This window comes from Neomonachus schauinslandi, chromosome 9 (genome assembly GCF_002201575.2).
Source record: "Neomonachus schauinslandi chromosome 9, ASM220157v2, whole genome shotgun sequence".
NCBI lineage: Eukaryota > Metazoa > Chordata > Mammalia > Carnivora > Phocidae > Neomonachus > Neomonachus schauinslandi.
In genome coordinates this window covers 14,770,198-14,790,633 of record NC_058411.1, presented here as the reverse complement: position 1 = coordinate 14,790,633, position 20,436 = coordinate 14,770,198, and the positions used below count along the sequence as shown (strand labels likewise).

The 20,436-nt window shown below is 38.4% G+C and overlaps 1 protein-coding gene across 2 annotated transcripts in view; it reads left to right on the top strand.

Moving 5' to 3' along the window:
* The first annotated feature begins 7,199 nt into the window (after positions 1–7,199).
* The window catches only part of SPATA7 (spermatogenesis associated 7), a 45,768-nt gene continuing 32,531 nt past the window's right edge, over positions 7,200–20,436 (top strand). Inside the window, exons 1-4 of one of the 2 annotated variants that reach the window (XM_021679622.1) lie at positions 7,200–7,379; positions 13,153–13,227; positions 15,104–15,199; positions 18,509–18,556. In XM_021679622.1, coding sequence (XP_021535297.1) covers positions 7,361–7,379; positions 13,153–13,227; positions 15,104–15,199; positions 18,509–18,556 — 238 coding nt within the window. In that variant the 5' untranslated portion in view covers positions 7,200–7,360. The remainder of the gene's footprint in view (positions 7,380–13,152; positions 13,228–15,103; positions 15,200–18,508; positions 18,557–20,436) is intronic. The other variant, XM_044917915.1, reaches the window with a different exon arrangement.

Genomic DNA, 20,436 nt, shown 5'->3' with positions numbered 1-20,436 from the left:
AACCACCCACCCCCGGTGGCCCTTAGACACGGTCTGATGGTAGGTGATGGATAAATACCCCAGCTCCCCAGCCTCAGGTAGGGGAGCTCCAGAGTTCCCTGGAGGGACTGAGCTCCAGTTGTGCACTAATTGATAGAACACTTTACAGCTTCCTTCCCTTCTCTGGCTCACTTATGTAGTCCCTACTGGTGTTTCCTGGGATGACCTCCTTAATAAACAGCTGTACTTGAATCCTTGTCCCAGGGTCTGCTTCTGGGGAACCCAAACTATAGCAGCCAGGAGGCACTTAGATAAGCTATTTTTTCGTATTGCCTCTGAGCATTCTCACAACAATCACATGGACACTATTATTATGCTATGATATCTTACACACAAAGAAAGGGGGTCCTTGGTCAAGGCCATACAGGAAAACAGCAAAGCCAGGATTCAAAAGTAAGTAGATTCCAACACACACTTAATGGCTATCCCATGCTACCTGACAGTTTACAATATCTCTATAGCTGTCCAGCTTCCAGGATTACTGTAAATGAACCAGAGAAATTATGGTTATGTCCTGTAGAATCTGAAAGTAAAATGTGATTGGGCGTCTGCCTTTGGCACCCCCACCTCGTGTGCTCTCTCTCTCTCTCTCAAATGAATAAATAAAATCATAAAATAAATAAATAAATAAATAAGTGGGAAATGTGAGCTGAAGAGTCATGGGTCTTGCACAGAGTAGTTGCTCATCAATGAGTTGGAATAACTCATTACTAAATTAATGGTTGAAATAACAGGTGGCAGTTTTCAGTTTACAGGATGTTATTAATGTTGTTCTTTTCTGCCATCCTTGAAAAAGAGAAGCTGCCCCTTCTCAGAATTAATTCTCCAGCATAAAAATGTTCCTAAACTCAATGTCAGTGACAGTCTCTCTGGATTATGGTAAAGTAATCATCTTCAGGGTGGGAGAAAAACCGGGCTCAACTGAGCTCTATTTCATTTTGGAAGGAAAAAATATGACTTTAAAATATGCATACATTTATCTTAGACAGCTTAGACACAGGTTTGCCTAAGAAAAAGGATTTAGGTAAACTCTCATTTACCCTTTCCATTTTATATGTCTATGATTGCACATGAAAATAATTTTTCCATCATTTTAGGTAGCACGTGCATAAAAGTGCAAACAAGCATAATGAAATGTCACTGAGATAATTGTCTATTTCCTGATTTAGCGGAATGAGCATTAAATCAAGAGTTGTAAAGCTGAGTTGTGGGAGCTACTTATTTATCTTTTCTGTGCTCCAGTAGTCTTTTCTGCAAGATGAGGGCTTTGGTTTAGGGATTACTGGCATCCTTCTAGCCCCCAAATTTTCTGACATGCAAGGAGAAATATTTGTTCACCGCCAGCCTTATTTAAGAAGTAAATTAAGGAGGCTTGGGGAATTACTCACTCTACCTTATTTGTCTATTTATCATACATAAGCATCTGCTTCACATGTTATAAATGACACAAATGAAGTCCTTCTGTGCCCAGAGCACAACCAAAGTTTCTAGACAGTGCCCTCATTGTGGGAAATGCCTCCTGAATTTACTTCCTGACTCAGAATGTTTTTCTTTAATCTGAGGTTGCCCATAGGTATATACTTCAGTGGACATTTAATGTTACATGGCAAGAAGCTATTTTCATATTGTTGGTCAATTTAGATTTTGTTTAAAAACACGAAACACAATGAGCACTGAATAATTGTTTGCGGGCAAGGAAATGGAAGAACCCAAAGAGGGTAAGGGAAACCTCATATCTGAGCCAAGTCAAGTCAGAAATTGAGCATATCTGAGGGGGTCAGGAAACCCCCCACCCTTATTAGCTAAGCCTACTTGCTCGAATATCCTAAAGAAATAATTAATGAAGTGGAAATCTGCATCTAAGTTTCCAATGGTGCTCTCCAAACATTTTAAGTTATTAAGTCAAACCAAATGGCTCTCTCTCTTCTTTGGTGCTGCCTGCAGGGATGACAGCCATCTCCTACTCAGCATCAGACCTCTGGTGAAGCGCAAGGTTGTTAAAAAGAGGACCAAGAAGTTCATTCCGGACCAGTCAGACTGATATGTCAAAAATTAAGCGCAACTGGCGGAAACTCAGAAGCATTGACAATAGGGTGCTCAGAAGATTCACGGGCTAGATCTTGACGCCCAGCATTAGTTACTGGAGCAACAAGGAAACAAAGCACATGCTGCCCAGTGGCTTCTAGAAGTTCCTCGTCCACAACATCAAGGACCTGGAGGTGTTGCCGATGTGCAACAAATCTCACCGCGCAGATTGCTCACAGTGTCTCCTCCAAGAACCACAAAGCCACTGTGGAAAGAGCAGCCCAGTTGGCCGTCAGAGTCGCCGATCCCAATGCCAGGTTGTGTGGTGAAGAAAATGAATAGACAGCTTATGTGCATGTCATATTTGTGCTCATAAAACCATAAAACTAAAAAAAGAAAAAAGAAAAAGTGGCATTGTCTGTATTTGACCACTTTTGATTTATAAAAGAGCAATTTTGTGTCATTCAGCCTAATAATTTAAAGTGTTTGAGGAGTATATTGAAGGCAGATATCCTAAAAGACAAAGCACTAAAGGATGCCTGGAGGGGAGATTGAATTCCTAAGGAAAGCTAGATAGGGCATCAATAAAGGATGGTTTTCATTGGTGGCTTACAAAACCCAGTTGTTGTTGTTGTTGTTTTAATTGATCTGTGCGTGGCAGTTTGTGAATCATAGATGTACTTATAAGAGCTTTACTGCAGCATCCCAGAAATCCATTAATTCTTAAAACTCCAAACTCTGCTTTTTTTAAGTGAAACAAATATTACCAGGATAGACTAACAACTTGGTTATGTTTTTTTGGTTTTGTTTTGTTTTTAATGGTGAAGCCACCTGTAAACAAAGAACACATTAGGTGGAGATTATCAAACCTTTAGGCTGAGCATTGCCCCTGATGTATTGTGGCAACTGATTGGCAGGGGAAGAACAGATAAAATGCTCTTCCTAAGCTATGGGGACAGGTTACCTAGTAACCATAGAATGATTAAATTCTGTTCACAGAGCCTTGTTCTCTTAATTGGACAAAAAGATTTAAAGAATACAGCTGGAGAGCAACTGGAGCCATGGAGGACTATCGCAGGTGTCAGTGGGCCTCATATAGGCAGTTCTAGCAGCCTTCACTTAAGGGCCACAGTATGTGATTGAATCCTTTGTTAGTAATAAGCGGCTAAGCTGCCTACAGAGCCAGAATTCTGTGCTCTTCTCACCTATAGGAAAAATGAAGATAAGCTCTGGAATGGAACACATTAAATGCAGTGCAAACTCCACGTGGCATTATAGTTCTGAGAGTGATCACTTTCTGTGTACAAGATTGTGTTTGTGCTCAGATATCAAAGTTGTATTCCTTACTAGAACGCAGAGTGGTCATTTGGGGTCAGTATATCCTGTTATCGCTCTCTTTTGTCTGTTAGGCACATACTGTTTTATAGGGAATTATGGTCATTCCGTTCTCCCCTGCTTTGACAGTAAAATTAAGAAAAAGCAAGTTCTAGGTTGACAATGATTAAGATTTTTTTTTTATCCGTTAAGGACCTTTAGGTAACACAATCATTTTTTCCTGTGCTCAAAAAAGAACTCAACATGCGTGTCACTAACTGTAATTGGAAAAGCTCTACCTGTGAGTCACTTCTAAAAATGTTTTCCATGGGGCACCTACCTGGCTCAGTCGGTTGAGCGCCCGACTTTTGATTTCGGCTCAGGTCATGATCTTAGGGTTATGAGATTGAGCCCCAGATTGGGCTCTGCGCTAGGCATGGAGCCTGCTTAAGATTCTCTCTCTCTCCCTCTGCCCCTCCCCTCCCCGCTTGTGCTCTCTCTCTAGGACAAAAAAAAAAATGTTTTTCAGGTATACCTTATACTCCTTGAGTAAGATTTATAAGTTAATATTGCCTCGGTTTGGCAGCTTTCCTAACAGGGATGCAGCTTAAAATTTTCTTAAAGCCCCCCCCCTAGTGACAAACAACAAATTAATCCATAACATGCTAATACCTCCAAGCTGCAAGTTCTGTTTTCTCTTTTAGTATTAGATGAATCAATAGCTAGAGTACTTTGATTGGAGAATGACTAAGAGATAGTCAATAGCTCACAGTGTCAAGTGCTCTTCAGTCACCAAAACCTAAGGGATTTTGTTTTGAAACTGAAGTCAACACAAAGTGCACACCCATCCTGTAATTCTACTTCTCTTACTCTGCCCTGTTATCTATTTCTTTTAAAAAATTTTTTCCTAAATATTTGTTTTTGTCCTTCAGGGACTTTAGGGATTAAAATATGTTCATAAGAACTCAATGAATGGAAAAAGATTATCTTGGGCTTTTACATCTTGTTGCTTTTATTGCATTTATTGGATAATTTTCACTGTGGTGTTAAGCATGTCCCAACAGACAAACATGAGTTCCAGGAATCCTCTGAATTATGAAACTAAGGGTTATCTATAAATATATAGATTAAATGTATAAATAATAATATAATATGTTTTTAAAAATGTAAAATAAAATGCAATAAACAAACTATGTATTATATGTATTAGACTATATATTACGGTATGTGTGATATATAGTTTATTTTATTCATATCTCTAGTTCCAAAGGGTTTAGAGCTCCTCCAATAAAATATAGGTTTAATTGAGCCATTAAAAAAGCCACCTGCCTAAGAAAGGGAATTAGAGATAAATAGAAAAATAGGCTATGAATAATTATTGCAACTGAGCATAAATCTTAGTTTCAAGCTTCCTGTCAGCTAAGACAAAAAGGGAAACCCAATAATAAAAGTAAGCATGCCAATTCATTAGGGAAGAAAAAGATTTTCCATCTAAAATATATAAATTTCTAGATATCAATAAAAAATACATCATTGGAATAATTTAGTAACATGAAATTCATATTTAAATATACAATAAAAGGTCTTTAGGCATGCCAATTCTCCAAGTCTATTGCACCTGGTAGTGATCCCTCACCAATGGAAGGGTGTTTCTGGGAACTAACTCTACCATAAGCTCATACTGGCTGCATGCATCTGCCTACGATCACAATTGCCTCTTGGGAATAGCAACCAGAAAGGATCCTCTCTTGTTTATACACACCGAGTGAAAGCCAAAGACAAATTAAATTGAACTTATGATAATATGTTCGCTGCTAAAATTGGAGAGAAAAAAGTAAATTCTTGAAAGAATTGGAACAAAATACTTAAATAATGAAAGTAGAAGGCTTCAGTTGAAGTTGGATACCAAGCAATGTTATCTCCAGAACATTCTCCCGGTCTTGGAGATTCTTTCCTAGTCCAAAGCAGTATCTACTTTTCATCCTAAATTTTACTTTCATAAGAGTAGCTGGCATCACCTTTATGTGAATCAAGTCACTGTGTTACCTCTCCCAGGGGTGTTTGCCCTTTAAGCTTTCGCTCTAATTCGATTTAACAGATGCTTACTGGAGGCCTACTATATGCAAGCAAGGTACTTTCCAGATGCTAGTAGTGCAATAAAAGGCTTCATGTTCTTAGATAGGGATTTCAAGCATCAGTGAATAGGTAGGCAAGAGAGTTTTCATTCTCTGGGTAACATCTTACTCTCTGCCCCTGTATCCTTCTAATTGACCTTTGTTGTTGGGGCCACAGAGCCATCACACATACTTACACATTCCTCAAATTTTTAGTCTAATTTTCTCCTTTTCCTAATCTTAGAGAACCAGGAGTTCAGGTGTTACTGTAGCTGAATTTCTGGCTTATTCCCCTTTCCTTGTCATAGGATTCCTGACTTACTCCCTTATGTCTGAATTTTTCTGATACCCCAGTTTTTCCTTAGAAGAGAGAAAAATATTATGTGTTGAAAACTTCATTTTAGGGGTGCCTGGGTGGCTCAGTTAGTGAAGCATCTGCCTTCGGCTCAGGTCATGATTCCAGGGTCCTGGGATCCAGTCCACATAGGGCTCCCTGCTTAGCAGGAAGCCTGCTTCTCCCTCTCCCACTCCCCCTGCCTGTGCTCTCTCTTGCTGTGTCTCTCTCTCTACCTCTGTCAATTAAATAAATAAATAAAATCTTTAAAAAAAGAAAAAGAAAACTTCGTTTTATTTTCCAGGCAGTGTACACAGTAATCCTTGCAACTACAATGTTAGTAGCATCATTTACATTTAAAAAAGGAGGGCCTGAGGCTCAGAGAGGTTTCCAAACAAGGACCCAAGCTGGGAGGTGGCAGAAAAGTTCCACAAATCTGACTCCAAAGCCAGTTCTTTTTCCATCACAGCAGCCGTTCTCAAAGGGGGTGCAATTTTGCCCCTCCCCCAAGGAAATTTGGCAATATCTGGAGACATTTTTGTCACAACCAGAGGTGGAGTGGTGGGTTACTACTGTCATCTAGTGGGTGGAGGCCATGGATGCTGCTAAACATCCTACTATGTACAGGGCACCTCCCACAACAAAGAACTATGCACCCAGCCCAAAATGTCCATGGTGCCACTAAGAGAAGCCAGTGCTACATTACAGAATGCTCCCTGCCCTATTCCGATCTTATTTCCAAGGATCCAAAGGTAGGTAACTGCTTCAAAATTAAACAAATTGTAGAAAGCGACAGACCAATCAACGCCTTGTTCATACTACAACTCTCTTTCAGAATAAAGAAAAACAGATTGGAGCCTTAAGATGAAAATGCTGGGTGTGGGGAGAGAAGAGGGGTAGAGCGCAGTAAGCAGAAAGGAAATGCAAACTAGTTATTGAGTTTAAAAATCAGGATGTAAATGTATAGATTTTTTTCATCCCCAGGATTTTCAATAATAATCCAAATGTTCACGCACTGCTTTGAAATTTAACTATTTGGACCTGGTTAAATTTACCCTGACCTCAACCAACATTTGCGTTTGATTTTTTTTCCGGGACCCAGGGGACGTGAATGCCAGATGAGGCCACCTTGTCTCCTCTTCCCGCAGGGACAAGACCTGCCAGGTGCTGGTGACTTGGCGCCTGACAAGAGCCCGCTCTGTGGACGACTGGCAGGATCCCAGAGCCACAGACAGGCGTTTGGGACACTTCCCCAGCCCAGAGCCCCTACCCTCAACTGCTCCCGCCCTCCCTCCGGGTACCCCCGGGGGCGGGGCTGCGGGAGAGCACGTCCCTGCGCCGTGACGTCAGAATCCCAGCGCCTTGGCCCCGGCCCTTAGCAACCGGCCTGGCGACGGTCTCCAGCAGCTGCGGCCCCGCGCCGGGTCCTGCGCGCTAATCGTGTGCTGCGGGGCCCCGCCCGGCCCGCCCCGGCCCGGGGAAGGACCGAAGGGGACTTAACGTGTCCCCACGGCGGCTGCAAGAGAATCTAAGCATGGATGGCAGCCGGAGAGGTAAAGGGAGCTCTCGTGGTGACGGCAGCCTCGCGCCGGCCCTCACTCCGGGCCTGGGGTCCGGGATGCGGGTCGCGGGTGCGCGGGTCCAGGCAGCAACCAGGGGGCTTCCGGTCGCCTGTTCAGTCGCCACTGTTGATCCAGGTGTTACCCCGCGCACAGGAGGAGGCCCTCCTTGCTCAGAATCTGTGGCCCTGACTGCTGGGACCCCGGTCGCCTGAACTCGGGAGCATGCAGCCTTTTTTACCTCGGTGGCTCCGAGGCAGAGGAACTAAATTTGGTCTTTGGAGTCAGACCTCCCAGAGCCCCAGATCAAGCCCCGCTGCTCTCCGCAAGGGTGACACCCAATTTCCTCATCTCTCGAATGTGGCAGTAAAACATCCATGTCAGAGTTCTTGAAAATTAAATGCAGATAATATATAACTCCTGGCATATTTTAAGTAATCAGTAAATATGAAATCGTCCTTCTGTAATCACCTCCCTCCCCACAAAACAAGTAACCCAGGGATTCTCTAACTTTAGTGTGAATAGGAATCCCCTGGGAATCCTGTTAAAATGCAGATTATGGTTCAGTAGGTCTGGTGGGGGCTGAGATTTTGCATTTCTAATAAGCTGCCAAATGATACAGTGTTGCTGGCTACAGTTTTAGTGGCAAAGGACTAATCCATAATCACTGTGTACACCTGCACTTTCCTGAATACTCTCTGGGTCAAGTGGACATCACGGTGGAACTCTTGGGGCCATATAACTTTAAATCTCTGTGAATTGGCTCAATCCAAATAATTTGCATTTTCACATTTTCTCAGCAAGTGGAGTTCTTGCCTCAAGCCAGATAAAGTAATCTCCAGATCCTCCCCCTCCCAATTATCACTTTTAAAAGTATCTTTAAACCAAGCTGCTGGATGGGTCCTTGCAATAAGTCTTGCTTTGAATATGAGTGTGCCTTTATTATGTAATCATTGGTCAAAATAAGTGCTGTTCTGAATATAGGAGATTACTATCCATTGATAGCAAACTGTATATTCTGACACGATTATCAACCTAAATTCCAGAAAAAGCAAACCAACATGCCTTTTTGGTTTTTAGAAATTTTGCAACATAAGCTACCCTTGCTGTGTACCAGAAATAATTCTCAAGCTGTGTCTTGATAGGTATTATCCTCATTTCATAGCAAATAAACTAAGAGATCATAAATAACTTGCCAGGGTCACAGTAAGTGGCAGAACAAGCTTATATCCAGATGAGGAACGTGAACCCCTAAAGCCATTGTTTTTTTATTTACTATCCTATGGCAGAAGTGGGAGTATGAGAAAGGACGTATGTAAAATTTCAATTATACACGCATACCTCGGAGATATTGCAGAATCTGTTCTACTGCAATAAAGCAGGTATCTCAATAAAGTGAGTCAAATGAATATTTTGGTTTCCCAGTGTATACAAAAGTTGTGTTTACCCTACACTGTAGTCTATTAAGTATGAAATAATATTATTTCTAAAAAAACAATGTACATGCCCTCATTTAAAAATACTTTATTGCTAAAAAATGCTAACCGTTATCTGAGCTTTCAGCAAGTAGTAATCTTTTTGCTGGTGATGGGTCTTGCATTAATGTTGATGGCTGCTGACTGGTCAGGGTGGTGGTTGCTGACCATTGGCGTGACTGTGGCAATTTCTTAAAATGAAACAACATTGGGGGTGCCTGGCATGCTCAGTGGAGCATGTGACTCTTGATCTCTAGGTCATGAGTTTGAGCCCCACGCTGGGTGTAGAGATTACTTTTAAAAAATGAAATCTTTAAAAAAAAAAAAAGGAAGGAAAAAGAAGACAACATTGAAGTTTGCCACATCGATTGACCCTTCCTTTCATGAATGATTTCTCTGTAGCATGTGGTATTGTTTGATAGCATTTTACCCACAATAGAGCTTCTTTCAAAACTGGAGTTAATTCTGTCAGCTAAGTTTATGTAGTATTCTAAATCCTTTGTTGTCATTTCAACGATCTTCACAGCATCTTTACCAGGAATAGATTCCACCTCAAGAAGCCACTTTCTTTGCTTGTCTTTAAGAAACAGCTCCTCATCTGTTAAAGTTTTATTGTGAGATTGCAGCAATTCAGTCACATCTTCAGGTTCTACTTCTAATTCTAGTTCTCTTGTTATTTCTGTCACATCTGCAGATACTTCCTCCACTGAAGTCTTGAACCCCTCAGTCATCCATGAGGGTTGGAATCAATTTCTTCCAAATTCATATTAATGTTGATATTATTACTTCTTCCTACAAATCACAAATATTCTTAATGGCATCTAGAATGGTGAATCCTGTCCGGAAGGTTTTCAATTTACTTTGCCCCGATCCATCAGTGGAATGGCAGCTCTAGCCTTATGAAATGTATTTCTTAAATAATAAGACTTGAAAGTTGAAATTACTCCTTGATCCATGGGCTGCAGAATGGATATTGTGTTAGCAGACATGAAAACCTTAATCTCATTGTATATCTCCATCAGAGCTTTTGGGTGACCGGGTACATTGTCAATGAACTTAGTAATATTTTGAAAGGAATCTTTTTCTGAGCAGTAGGTCTCAACAGTAAGCCTAAAATAGCCACTGAGGGGCACCTGCGTGGCTCAGTTGGTTAAGCGACTGCCTTAGGCTCAGGTCATGATCCCAGGGTCCTGGGATTGAGCCCTGCATCAGACTCCCTGCTCAGCAGGAGCCTGCTTGTCCCTCTTCTCTCCCCCGGCTTGTGCTCTCTCTCTCTCTTTCTATCTGTCAAATAAATAAAAATAAAATCTTAAAAAAAAGAATCCATTGAGCCCACCCAGAGACACCAAAAACAACAACAGCAAAACACCCTATTCATTAAACTGTGTTATAAACAAATGTGCTGTTACATGGGCATTGTTGTTCTATTTATAGAGCACTGACACAGCAGATGTAGCATAATTCTTAAGGGCCCTAGGATTTTCAAAAATGGTAAATGAGCATTGGCTCCAACTTAAAGTCACCAGCTGCATTAACCCCTAACAAGAGAGTCGCCTGTCCTTTGAAGCATTAAAGCCAGGCATGGACTTCTCGGAGACTATGAAAGTCCCGGATGGCATCTTCTTCCAATATAAATCTGTTTCATCTACATCGAAAATCTGTTTAGTGTAGCCACCTTTATTAATTATCTTAGCTAGATCTTCTGGAAAATTTGCTGCTTCACCTTATACTTTTATGTTATAGAGATGGCTTCTTTTCCTTAAACCTCATGAACTAACCCCTGCTAGCTTCAGACTTTTCTTCTGCAGCTTCCTTACCTCTCTCAGCCTTCATAGAAATAAAGAGAATTGGGGGCTTGCTCTGGATTGGGCTTTGCGTTTTTTGTTTTTGTTCTAGTTTTTGTTTTTTTGGATTAGGCTTTGGTTTAAGGGGATGTTGTAGTTGGTTTAGTCTTTTATCCAGACCACTAAAACTTTCTACATGTCAGCAATAAGGCTATTTCACTTTCTTATCATTTATGTGTTTCCTGGAACAGCACTTTTAATTTCCTTCAAGAACTTTTCTTTTGTATGTATAACTTGGCTAAGTGTTTGACACAAGGGACCTAGATTTGGCATATCTCAGCTTTGAACATGCCTCCCTCACTAAGCTTAATCATTTCTAACTTGATTTAAAGTGAGATGCATGCAACTGTTCCTTTCACTTGAACACTTAGAGGTCATTGTAGGGTTATTAATTGGCCTAATTTCAATATTGTTGTTTCTCAGGGAATAGAGAGGTCCAAGAAGGAAGAGATGTGGAGGAATGGCTGTTCGATAGAACAGTCAGAACATACAACATTTATCAAGTTCCCCTGGATTCAGATCCAAAATCTGAGTCTATTACACATAATTGTCATGTAATCTTGGGCAAATTACATGCTTTACCTCTTTGTGCTTCACTGTAAAGTGGTGATAATGATAATACCTATCTCATAGGATTGTTGTAAGGATTAAATGAATTTATAGCTACCAAGTGCTTAGAACAGTACCTGCCTGGCACAGTTAGTATTCAGTATATTAGCTTTTGACTACAAGTGAAGAAACCCAATTCAAACTGGTTTAGAGATTTTCAGCTCCTGTAAAGAAACGTCTAGTAACGTCTAGTAATGTCAAACAAACATGGTTAGATTCAGGGACTCAAATGAAATTACTGTCTTCCATTTCTCTCTGTTAGGCTTCATTCTCAGACAGGTTCCCTATATGATACAAGACAGCCACTAGGAATGCCAGGCTTCTTTGTCTTACGCTGGGCTCCAGCCCAGTAGAGAGAGTATCTCTTTCCTGATAGTTCCAGTAAAAGTCCCAGGATTGTGTGTCATTGGCTGGACTTGGATCACATCCTTATTCCTGATTCACTGAACATAACTGGTCAGATTTGGGTTATATGCCCACCCCTGAGCTGTGGGATAAGCTCTACTTGAATTACTTGGGCTAAAAGTAAGGCAAGAGTGGTTCCCCAAGTGCAAGTTGAAGGTCCTATTTCCAGATAAAGGGACATGGGATTCTAGGCAGGCAAAATGTGAGACACTTTGTTTTCCCCCAGAGAAACAAGGTTTCCTGGAGAGGTTTTATTGGTCATTTTGCTTTCTTTGTGTGTTTAGGTCTCAGATCCCCTTCTTTCCTTGTAGAAACAAACTATGCTAATTTCATGACTGTCATTATCAACTCAAATGGTATCACCTTGACCTCTCTTGTTCTAAATAATAAGTTAATTTTTTTCCTTCCTGCCCTCTAGCCTGTGATAGAGAAGGATCTTCTCAGATAATCAGATCTCAAGTATTTTTTATTTTAGTCTGTTCTAGCAGGCTTTGTTCTCTGGTCCTGGATTTTAGTTCTATCTCGATACCTCTCTTTCCATTTTCAATCATCCATATTTCTTCCAGACTTGGTGTCCCTTCCACACCTTAGCTTATAGCAGCCCACCTGATAGCAGACTGACCATTTTACCATCTTAAAAACATATCTTAGGGATACACTATTCTTACTTTGCTTGTTAAATTCCATTAAAATCTATAACTCAGCCTTCTTATCTTGAAGGTTACTCCTCAAAACACAATTCACTTTTAGGGGAGAGAAATTAATTTTGTGATGAGGTATATATCTAATTTTCTGATATTCCATCTTGTCTGAAAGATGAGGCACTGACTTTAGGGGAGATAGCAAGGATCCAAACAAGAGCGTAAGGGGTTGGACGAGATGAACCTTACATCTTTTAATAATTAAGTTCTGATTCTGACATTTTTATACATATATTTTACATAGAGTAACATTGTATAATTTCTAATTTACTAAACTACTTTGTGAGAGGATTACTTTCTTAAAATTATTTTTAAGAACAGACTTATGATTAACTGAAATAGTTAATGTATATGTGTTAACTCAAAATCTCACTTCTATATCTCAGAATCATTAAAAAATCTGGTAGGTCAGTGGTGTACAGAATAAAATTAATATATATCAAATAACATAAGTGAGGTATTTGTCATTTTATCCAGTGAAACTAAAGTCTCAGGGTACAGCTGTTCTGAGAACAACTTATTTTCTTAAAAGAGAAAGCTTTTTATCTTCTACAGCAATAGAATTTTTGTCTGTCTGATGTATCATTGCTGATTAGTATCACGATTGAATAAAATTTTAAACAGTTGTGATAGTTAAAATCAAAGATACAGTTATTATTTTTAAATATTCAATATTGTTGTTTCTGTACAAGTTGTGTTTGATTTATCCTAATTTATATTTTTTTGTTAAAAGTCAGAGCAACCTCTGTCCTTCCCAGATACGGTCCGCCATGCCTATTTAAAGGACACTTGAGCACCAAAAGTAACGGTAAGTGAGGTATTTAAGTGGTAAAAGATTACGTGTTAAAAGGTTGACTGTTTCCTTTATTTGTAAAGTGTAAGACATGATGAAAAATTACTTCATTTAATCAGTATTGAACTTCATATTGTTAATTACAATTAAATATTATAGGAATTCTTGAGATGAGGGAATTTAGGAAGCCATCCTTTCAAAGTAGTGTTGTGCCCAGGATGTGGCCCTGGCCTCTGCCTGCTCCCTCTTGCGGCTCCAGCCCCGCTCTCCTCTGTGCCGGCAGACCTCCCTGGCTTCCGGCATGCCTTCCTTGGTGAAGTGGTGATTAGGGGGTTAGTTAAAGACACTGGCACTAAAAAGGAAAAGTTGTGCAGAGAAAAAGAGCACTTGAAAAATACATTTTGTATCAGGAGTAAACACCTGTGATTTTACTTTTCCAACTGGATTTCTGGATTCTATGAGAAAGAAATCTGTATTTTCTGTATTTTCACATTTTAAAGCCTTTAAATTTTTAATGGGAACTTAAAATATATTTTTATAATGATAGATTCAAAATTTAAACTCTGGGTTTTTTAAGGCAAAATAATTGAAAGTCTTTTTTTCCTTATTTACATGAAAAATCTTTGATACTGGTTCCTCTAAAAGTGAAAGAAGGATCACATTTTCAGTTAACTTATTTCTTGTAATAAAATATATGTACACATAGATCAGAGTCATCAATGTTGAAAAATTATTTTTAACTAAAAATTTAAAACTAGATGTAAAGAATACATACATTAGAAAAGCAGAAGGAACAACAATAAGTAGTTGGCTAACTTTTTTTTAAAGAATATATGTGCAACTACAAAAAAAAAAGAAGAATATATGTGCAGAACTGGTACAGTTTTAGTAGATCTAAGTAGGAGGCTGCCTGGGTTCTCGTCAGCTGTGGGACCTTGAAGACCTTATTCACATCTCTCTACCTTAGTTTCCATTTCTATTAAATGGTGATAATAATGACTAAATGAGTGTTTACCTGTTAAGAGCTTGGAACAATGCATGCATGGTACCTAGTCAATAAATTTTAATAGTAGTAATAGTATCAAGCTTATCATTATTGTACATCCTTGTATTATGCATAGAATTTCCCTAGAAGGATGCATAAAGTTAGTAGCAGAGTATACTTCTGGGAAGGTAGGGGAGGGGTCATGGCAGGAAGTTCACTTATTTTTCAATCTTTTTATGCCATTTTAGCTGTTGACTTTTTAAAACTGTATGTGTGTATTCTCAAAATCAGCTTTTAATGTTTAAAAGTTATGCCTACATTTATTTACATTTTATACATTTATACTTACATAAATTTCTAAGATTTCTTTTAAACAGTTTAGATGAGATTGAGAAGTTTAATGTCATAGAATTTCTATGTGACTGTATTTGTCTTAAGATAGTCCTAATATTTCAAGAAGAGTGCGGTAAACTGATGGTGTTTTCAGGTGTAAAATTAGAAGTTGCCTCTCGGAAAAGAATCTTTGCATAGTATTTGAGTTTCAAATTTGATTTATTCAACTATTAACAATGCTAACATTTTATAATCAGGCAAGTGGCTAAACATTTTTACGAGATTGAGGCCTGTCAATAAGAAACAGTTTTGTAAATACAATGATAGATTATATTCTAGAATCTCTTCCCAAACTCTCAGTTTTAGAAAGGTTTGAACCCAAGTAGTCAATAGCTTGTCAGTTATCAGTGCAAGATTAAGGCTAGGACATATTCAGCATCACAGATACGTCAGTATGTTCATTGGTTAATTTTCAGAACATTTTATAAAAATGAGCTTAATAATCAGTATCTTGTTTATCTCATGATTTTTATATTCTAAATACATAATGATTAAATATGTTTTAATTTTTAGCTTTTTGCACTGACTCCTCCTCTCTCAGACTAAGTACTCTCCACCTGGTCAAGAATCACATGGCTGTTCACTATAATAAAATCCTTTCAGCCAAAGGTAAAAATGTGCAAATGTGAACTTTCTATACCCAGTTTAAACCTCAGCTTCCTTTCTAATTAAGGTAAATCTGTAGCAAAAATGAATATATATATAAATGGATTTGTTTTTGGTGTGGTGAGATATCAACTGTTAACTCTAACTTTTATACGTACAAAATTCAGAATGCCATTTTTATTAACTATATTTGATATCTGTATAATAACTACATTATTTCATTTTACCTGTGTTATCCGTAACACATTTTTGTGGTTAGATATTGATCTTAATATAATAAGTTTGTAATCTGGTTTTTTGTTTTCAAATCTACTATAGAAATCGTACAAAGAGGATGCCAGCTATTACTTTTTTCTTTTTTGTTGCTTTATTGAGATAATAATATACAATAAAATGTGCTAATTTTAAGTGTACAGTTAAGTGTTTTGGAACATATATACATTTGTATAATCACCACAACAGTCATCCTATAACAGGGATTGGCTAACTACAGCTCGTAGGCCAAATCCTCCTGCCACTTATTTTTGTACAGCTCTTGAACTAAAAAATGATATTTATATTTATGTTATGAAATGGTCAGAAAAAATCAAAAGAACAATATTTCGGGGCACCTGGGTGGCTCAGTTGGTTAAGCGACTGCCTTTGGCTCAGATCATGATCCTGGAGTCCCTGGATCGAGTCCCGCATTGAGTCCCGCATTGCATCGGGCTCCCTGCTCAGCGGGGAGCCTGCTTCTCCCCCTGACCCTCCCCCATCGTGTGCTCTCTCTCATTCTCTCTCTCACAAATAAATAAATAAAATCTTAAAAATATATATATTTCGTAACATGTGAAAGTCACATGAAATTCAAATTTCATTGTCCGTAAGTAAACACAGTCATGTTCATTCTCGGATATATTGTCTGTGGTGGCTTTTGCTCTAACGAGCAGAGTGGACTAGTTGTGACAGAGGCCATAATCACTCTGTAAAGCCTGAAGAATTTACCATCTGTCCCTTTGCAGAAAACATTCACTGACCCCTGATACAGAACATTCCCATCACCCTAAAAAGTTCTCCCTAGTCCTTTGCAATCAATCTCTTCCCCCAATCCCTGGCAACCACTTATCTGCTTTCTATCACTATAGTTTTGCCTTTTCTAGAATTTCATATAAATGGAATCATACACTGTGTATCATTTTGTGTCTTGCTCCTTTCAATTAGCTAATGTTCTGGAGACTAATCCATGTTGGTATGTACATCTGTAATTCTTCCTTTTTATTGTTAAGTAGTTTTCCATTCAATGAATATACTACAATTTGCTTATGAATTCATCAGTTGGTGGGTATTTGGATTGTTTTGACTCAATTTTGGCCATTAGGAATAAAGCTGCTATCAGCATTCGCGTACAATCTTTGAACATGTGCTTCCTTTTCACGCTGATAAATGTATCACTACGAGTGGAATTGTGGGGTAAAATGGTAAGTATGTTTAACTTTATAAGAAACTGCCTGTTTTTCCAGAGTGAGTGCCATTGTGTGTTTCTGTCACTTCCGCATTCTTACCAGCACTTCCTTTGCCAGCCTTTGGCAGTCCTGCAGCCATTCTAGTTGAGATTTAGGTCGCTCATCAGGGCTTTAGCTTGTATTTCCCTAATGCCTAATGATGTTGAGCAACTTTTCTTGTGCTTATTTGCTATCTGTTCAGATCTTTTGCCCATTTTTAAAAATAAGTTGTTTCTTTTTTTAAAGATTTTATTTATTTGACAGAGAGAGAGCATAAGTAGTGGAAGCAGCACGCAGAGGGAGAGAGAGAAGCAGGCTCCTGCTGAGCAGGGAGCCTGACCTGGGGCTCGATCCCAGGTCCCCGGGATCATGACCTGAGCCAAAGGCAGACGCTTAACTGACTGAGCCACCCAGGCATCCCAAGTTGTTTGTTTCTTAATGTTAAATTGTGAGAGTTCTTTGTATATTAAATACAGATCCTGTATCAAATACATTTTCTCCCAGTCTGAGACTTATCTTTTCATTTTCTTTTTAAAATTTTTATAATGAAATAATTTTAGACTTATAGAAAAGTTGTGAAAATAATATGGTGTCACAGAAACCCTTCACCCAGCTTTCCCTAATGTTAAAATCTTATATAACCACAGTACAGTTATTAAAACTAGCAAATGAATATTGATAGAATACTATTAAGTACAGATCTTATTTGAATTTCATCAGTTTTTCACTAAGGTCTTCTAAAAATTTTTGTTTTCTCATTTGAAGAGCTAAGTTTATAAATCTTAGTTCGCATTTTATGAAGTTTATATTTTTAAATGACTGAGAAATCTAAAGATAAATTGTATTTTGTGACATGTGAAATCAAGTTCAGCTTTTCAATTGCTTTAATAGTTTATACTTTCCATATCCTGTTTAAGAAATCTTTTCCTAATCTTAGGTCACTAAGATTTTCTTATGTGTTTTCTTTTAGAAGTGTAAGTTTTAGCTCCTACGTTTAAGTTTGTGATCCATTTTGAGTGAGTTTTTATATAAAGTATCAGTTTTTTGCCTATGAATATCCAGATATTCCCAGTACCACTTGTTGAAGAGATTGTCCTTTCTGTGTTGAATTGCCTTTGCAGTTTTTGAAAGACAGCTGACCCATATTGGAGGGTAAATTTCTGGACTTCTCAGTTCTGTTCTAGATCTTATATGGGCACCTGGGTGGCTCAGTTGGTTAAGCGCCTGCCTTCAGCTCTGGTCATGATCTCTGGGTCCTGGGATCAAGCCCCACATCAGGCTCCTTGATCAGCGGGGAGCCTGCTTCTCCCTCTGCCTGCCGTTCCCCCTGCTTGTGCTTGCTCTCCCCCCAACCCGTATCAAATAAATAAATAAAATCTTTAAAAAAAAATACCATACTGCCTTAATTACTGTAGCATTACAATAAGTCTTGAAATCAAGTAGTGTAGAGCCTCTTATTTTGCCTTTTTGGGGGGGGGCTTGTTTTGGGACTCCAATTACAGGTATGCTAAGGGCATGATAGAGGTAGGTTAGGTCACTGATGCTCTGTGCATTTATTTTCCAATCTTTATTTACTCTGTTTCATTTTAAGTAGTTTATATTGCTATATTTTCAAGTTTTCTAATACTTCCTTCTACAGTACCCAGTGAGCTATTAATCCCAACCAGTGTATTTTTTATCAAGGGTATTATATTTCTTATCTCTAGAAGTACCATAAAGATCAAAACAAGGAACTGGAAATTCTGGAACGTTTTGTGGTTTTCACATCTGATATTTGTTCATTTATAACTATTAAGAATATTATTAAACAACTGATTTTTTTTTCTTTCAGCTGCAGTAGACTGCTCGGTTCCATTAAGCATGAGTGCCAGCATCAAATGTAAGTTATTTTTCACATACTGACTTTGAAAAAAACACTAATGGTTAGATGAATGATGGAGATGAAGGAGGGCACTTGTTGTGATGAGCACTGCGTGTTATCTGTAAGTGATGAATCACTGAACTCTGCTCCTGAAAGCAGTATTTCACTGTATGTTAAATAAATATTTAAATAAAACATTTTTAAAAACCTTGTGGTAAACTATACATAACATAGAATTTACCATTGTAACCATTTGTAAGGCTAACCATTTTAACCATTTCAGTGGCATTAGCTATGTTCATACTATGGTACAACTGTCACCACTACCCATTTCTAGAACCTTCTTATCTTGCAGAACTGAAACTCTTACCCATTAAACCGTAACTACCTTGTAACTATCATTCTGTTTTCTGTCTCTGACTCTGACAACTCTGGTACCTCATGTAAGTGGAATCATCAGGTAGTTTTCCTTTTGTGACTGGCTTATTTTACCTAGCATAATGTGCTTGAATTTCATCCGTGTTGTAACATATGTCAGAATCTCCTTCCTTTTTAAGGCTTTTTTGTTTATACAGTCGTAAGGCAGTAGACACTTGGGTTGTTTCCACCTTTTGTTTATTTTTAATAATTCTCCTATGGACATGGATGTACAAATATCTCTTTGAGACCCTGCTTTCCATTCTTTTGGGTATATGCCCCAAAATGGAATTGCTAGATCATACGGTAATTCTACTTTTACTTTTTTGAGAAACCACCATAGTATTTTGTACAGCAGCTGCATCATTTTGCATTTCCACCAATAGTGTGCAAGGCCTCCAGTTTCTCCACATCCTCCCCAACACTTGTTATTTTCTGTGTTTTTGATTGTAGCCATCCTAGTAATGGATGTTGATATATTGCCTTTTGAGGAAGCATTTTCTAACTTTTAAAAATTATCCATAAATAAAAGAAGCTTGTATTTCTAAGTTTAAGAACTTAGAATTGAGCCCAGGCTTTGCCACTAAATTGCTGCATAACTTTGGATAAATTATTTAACTTCTCTGGATTTCATTATTCCTACATATAAAAATTTGGATAGTACTAAAAGGCTTGCCAAGGTAAAGTTCTAGGATTCTGTGATTCTAACTTCCCTTGGTTTATTAAGGTTACTGAATGATTCATTAAAACTACCATAACTGGCACTTTTCTTCAGATAAATACTGTCTACTATTTGTATGCTAATAGCTTAACTGATAAACTTGATAGTATCTGAAAATCCATATTGACTGAAGTTTTCTAAATAACCTCTACTAAGGAAATAATCAGACTCCAAAATTTGAAATTCCTATTTTAAAATGTTCTAAAAGATACCATTTGAGGCCTTTGTTTGAGTTCAAGTCAGGAAATATATACTTAAAAATAGCAAAAGGACATAGATATTATAACCTGAGAGAGGATTTCTATATTAGAAAATAAGTATCAGCCCAACGTGTAGTGCATGCTAAGTGGTGAATGAAAGAGAGAATAGGTAGAGAAATGCCCCTTAGGTGCAGTCTGGGAAAGATCAAAGACAGCAGGATCAGTTGAACCCGATCTCTTCTTATAGACCTTCTTAGTGGAAGAGCGAGGACTTTTAAGCTGAGCCAGTTGCCCCCAGCTGCCATTCAGTGAGCACGGTGTCCTCGTAGGCCCCATGCTTGGCACTTTGTATTCTCTCCCTTTTGGTCCTTTATTTGTAACAGGCCCTAGTGTGGGCTCTCATATCTGTGAAGGAATCTTGGAGGTCAAATAATTTTAGAAGAGGGGCAGAGGCATTTTAGGCAAGAGTCCAGACTTAAATATATATATTGAAAGACCAGATTGACCACAGCATAAAAGTTATGTGGGCAAGTCATTTTACCTCTTAACCCTCCTTTCTT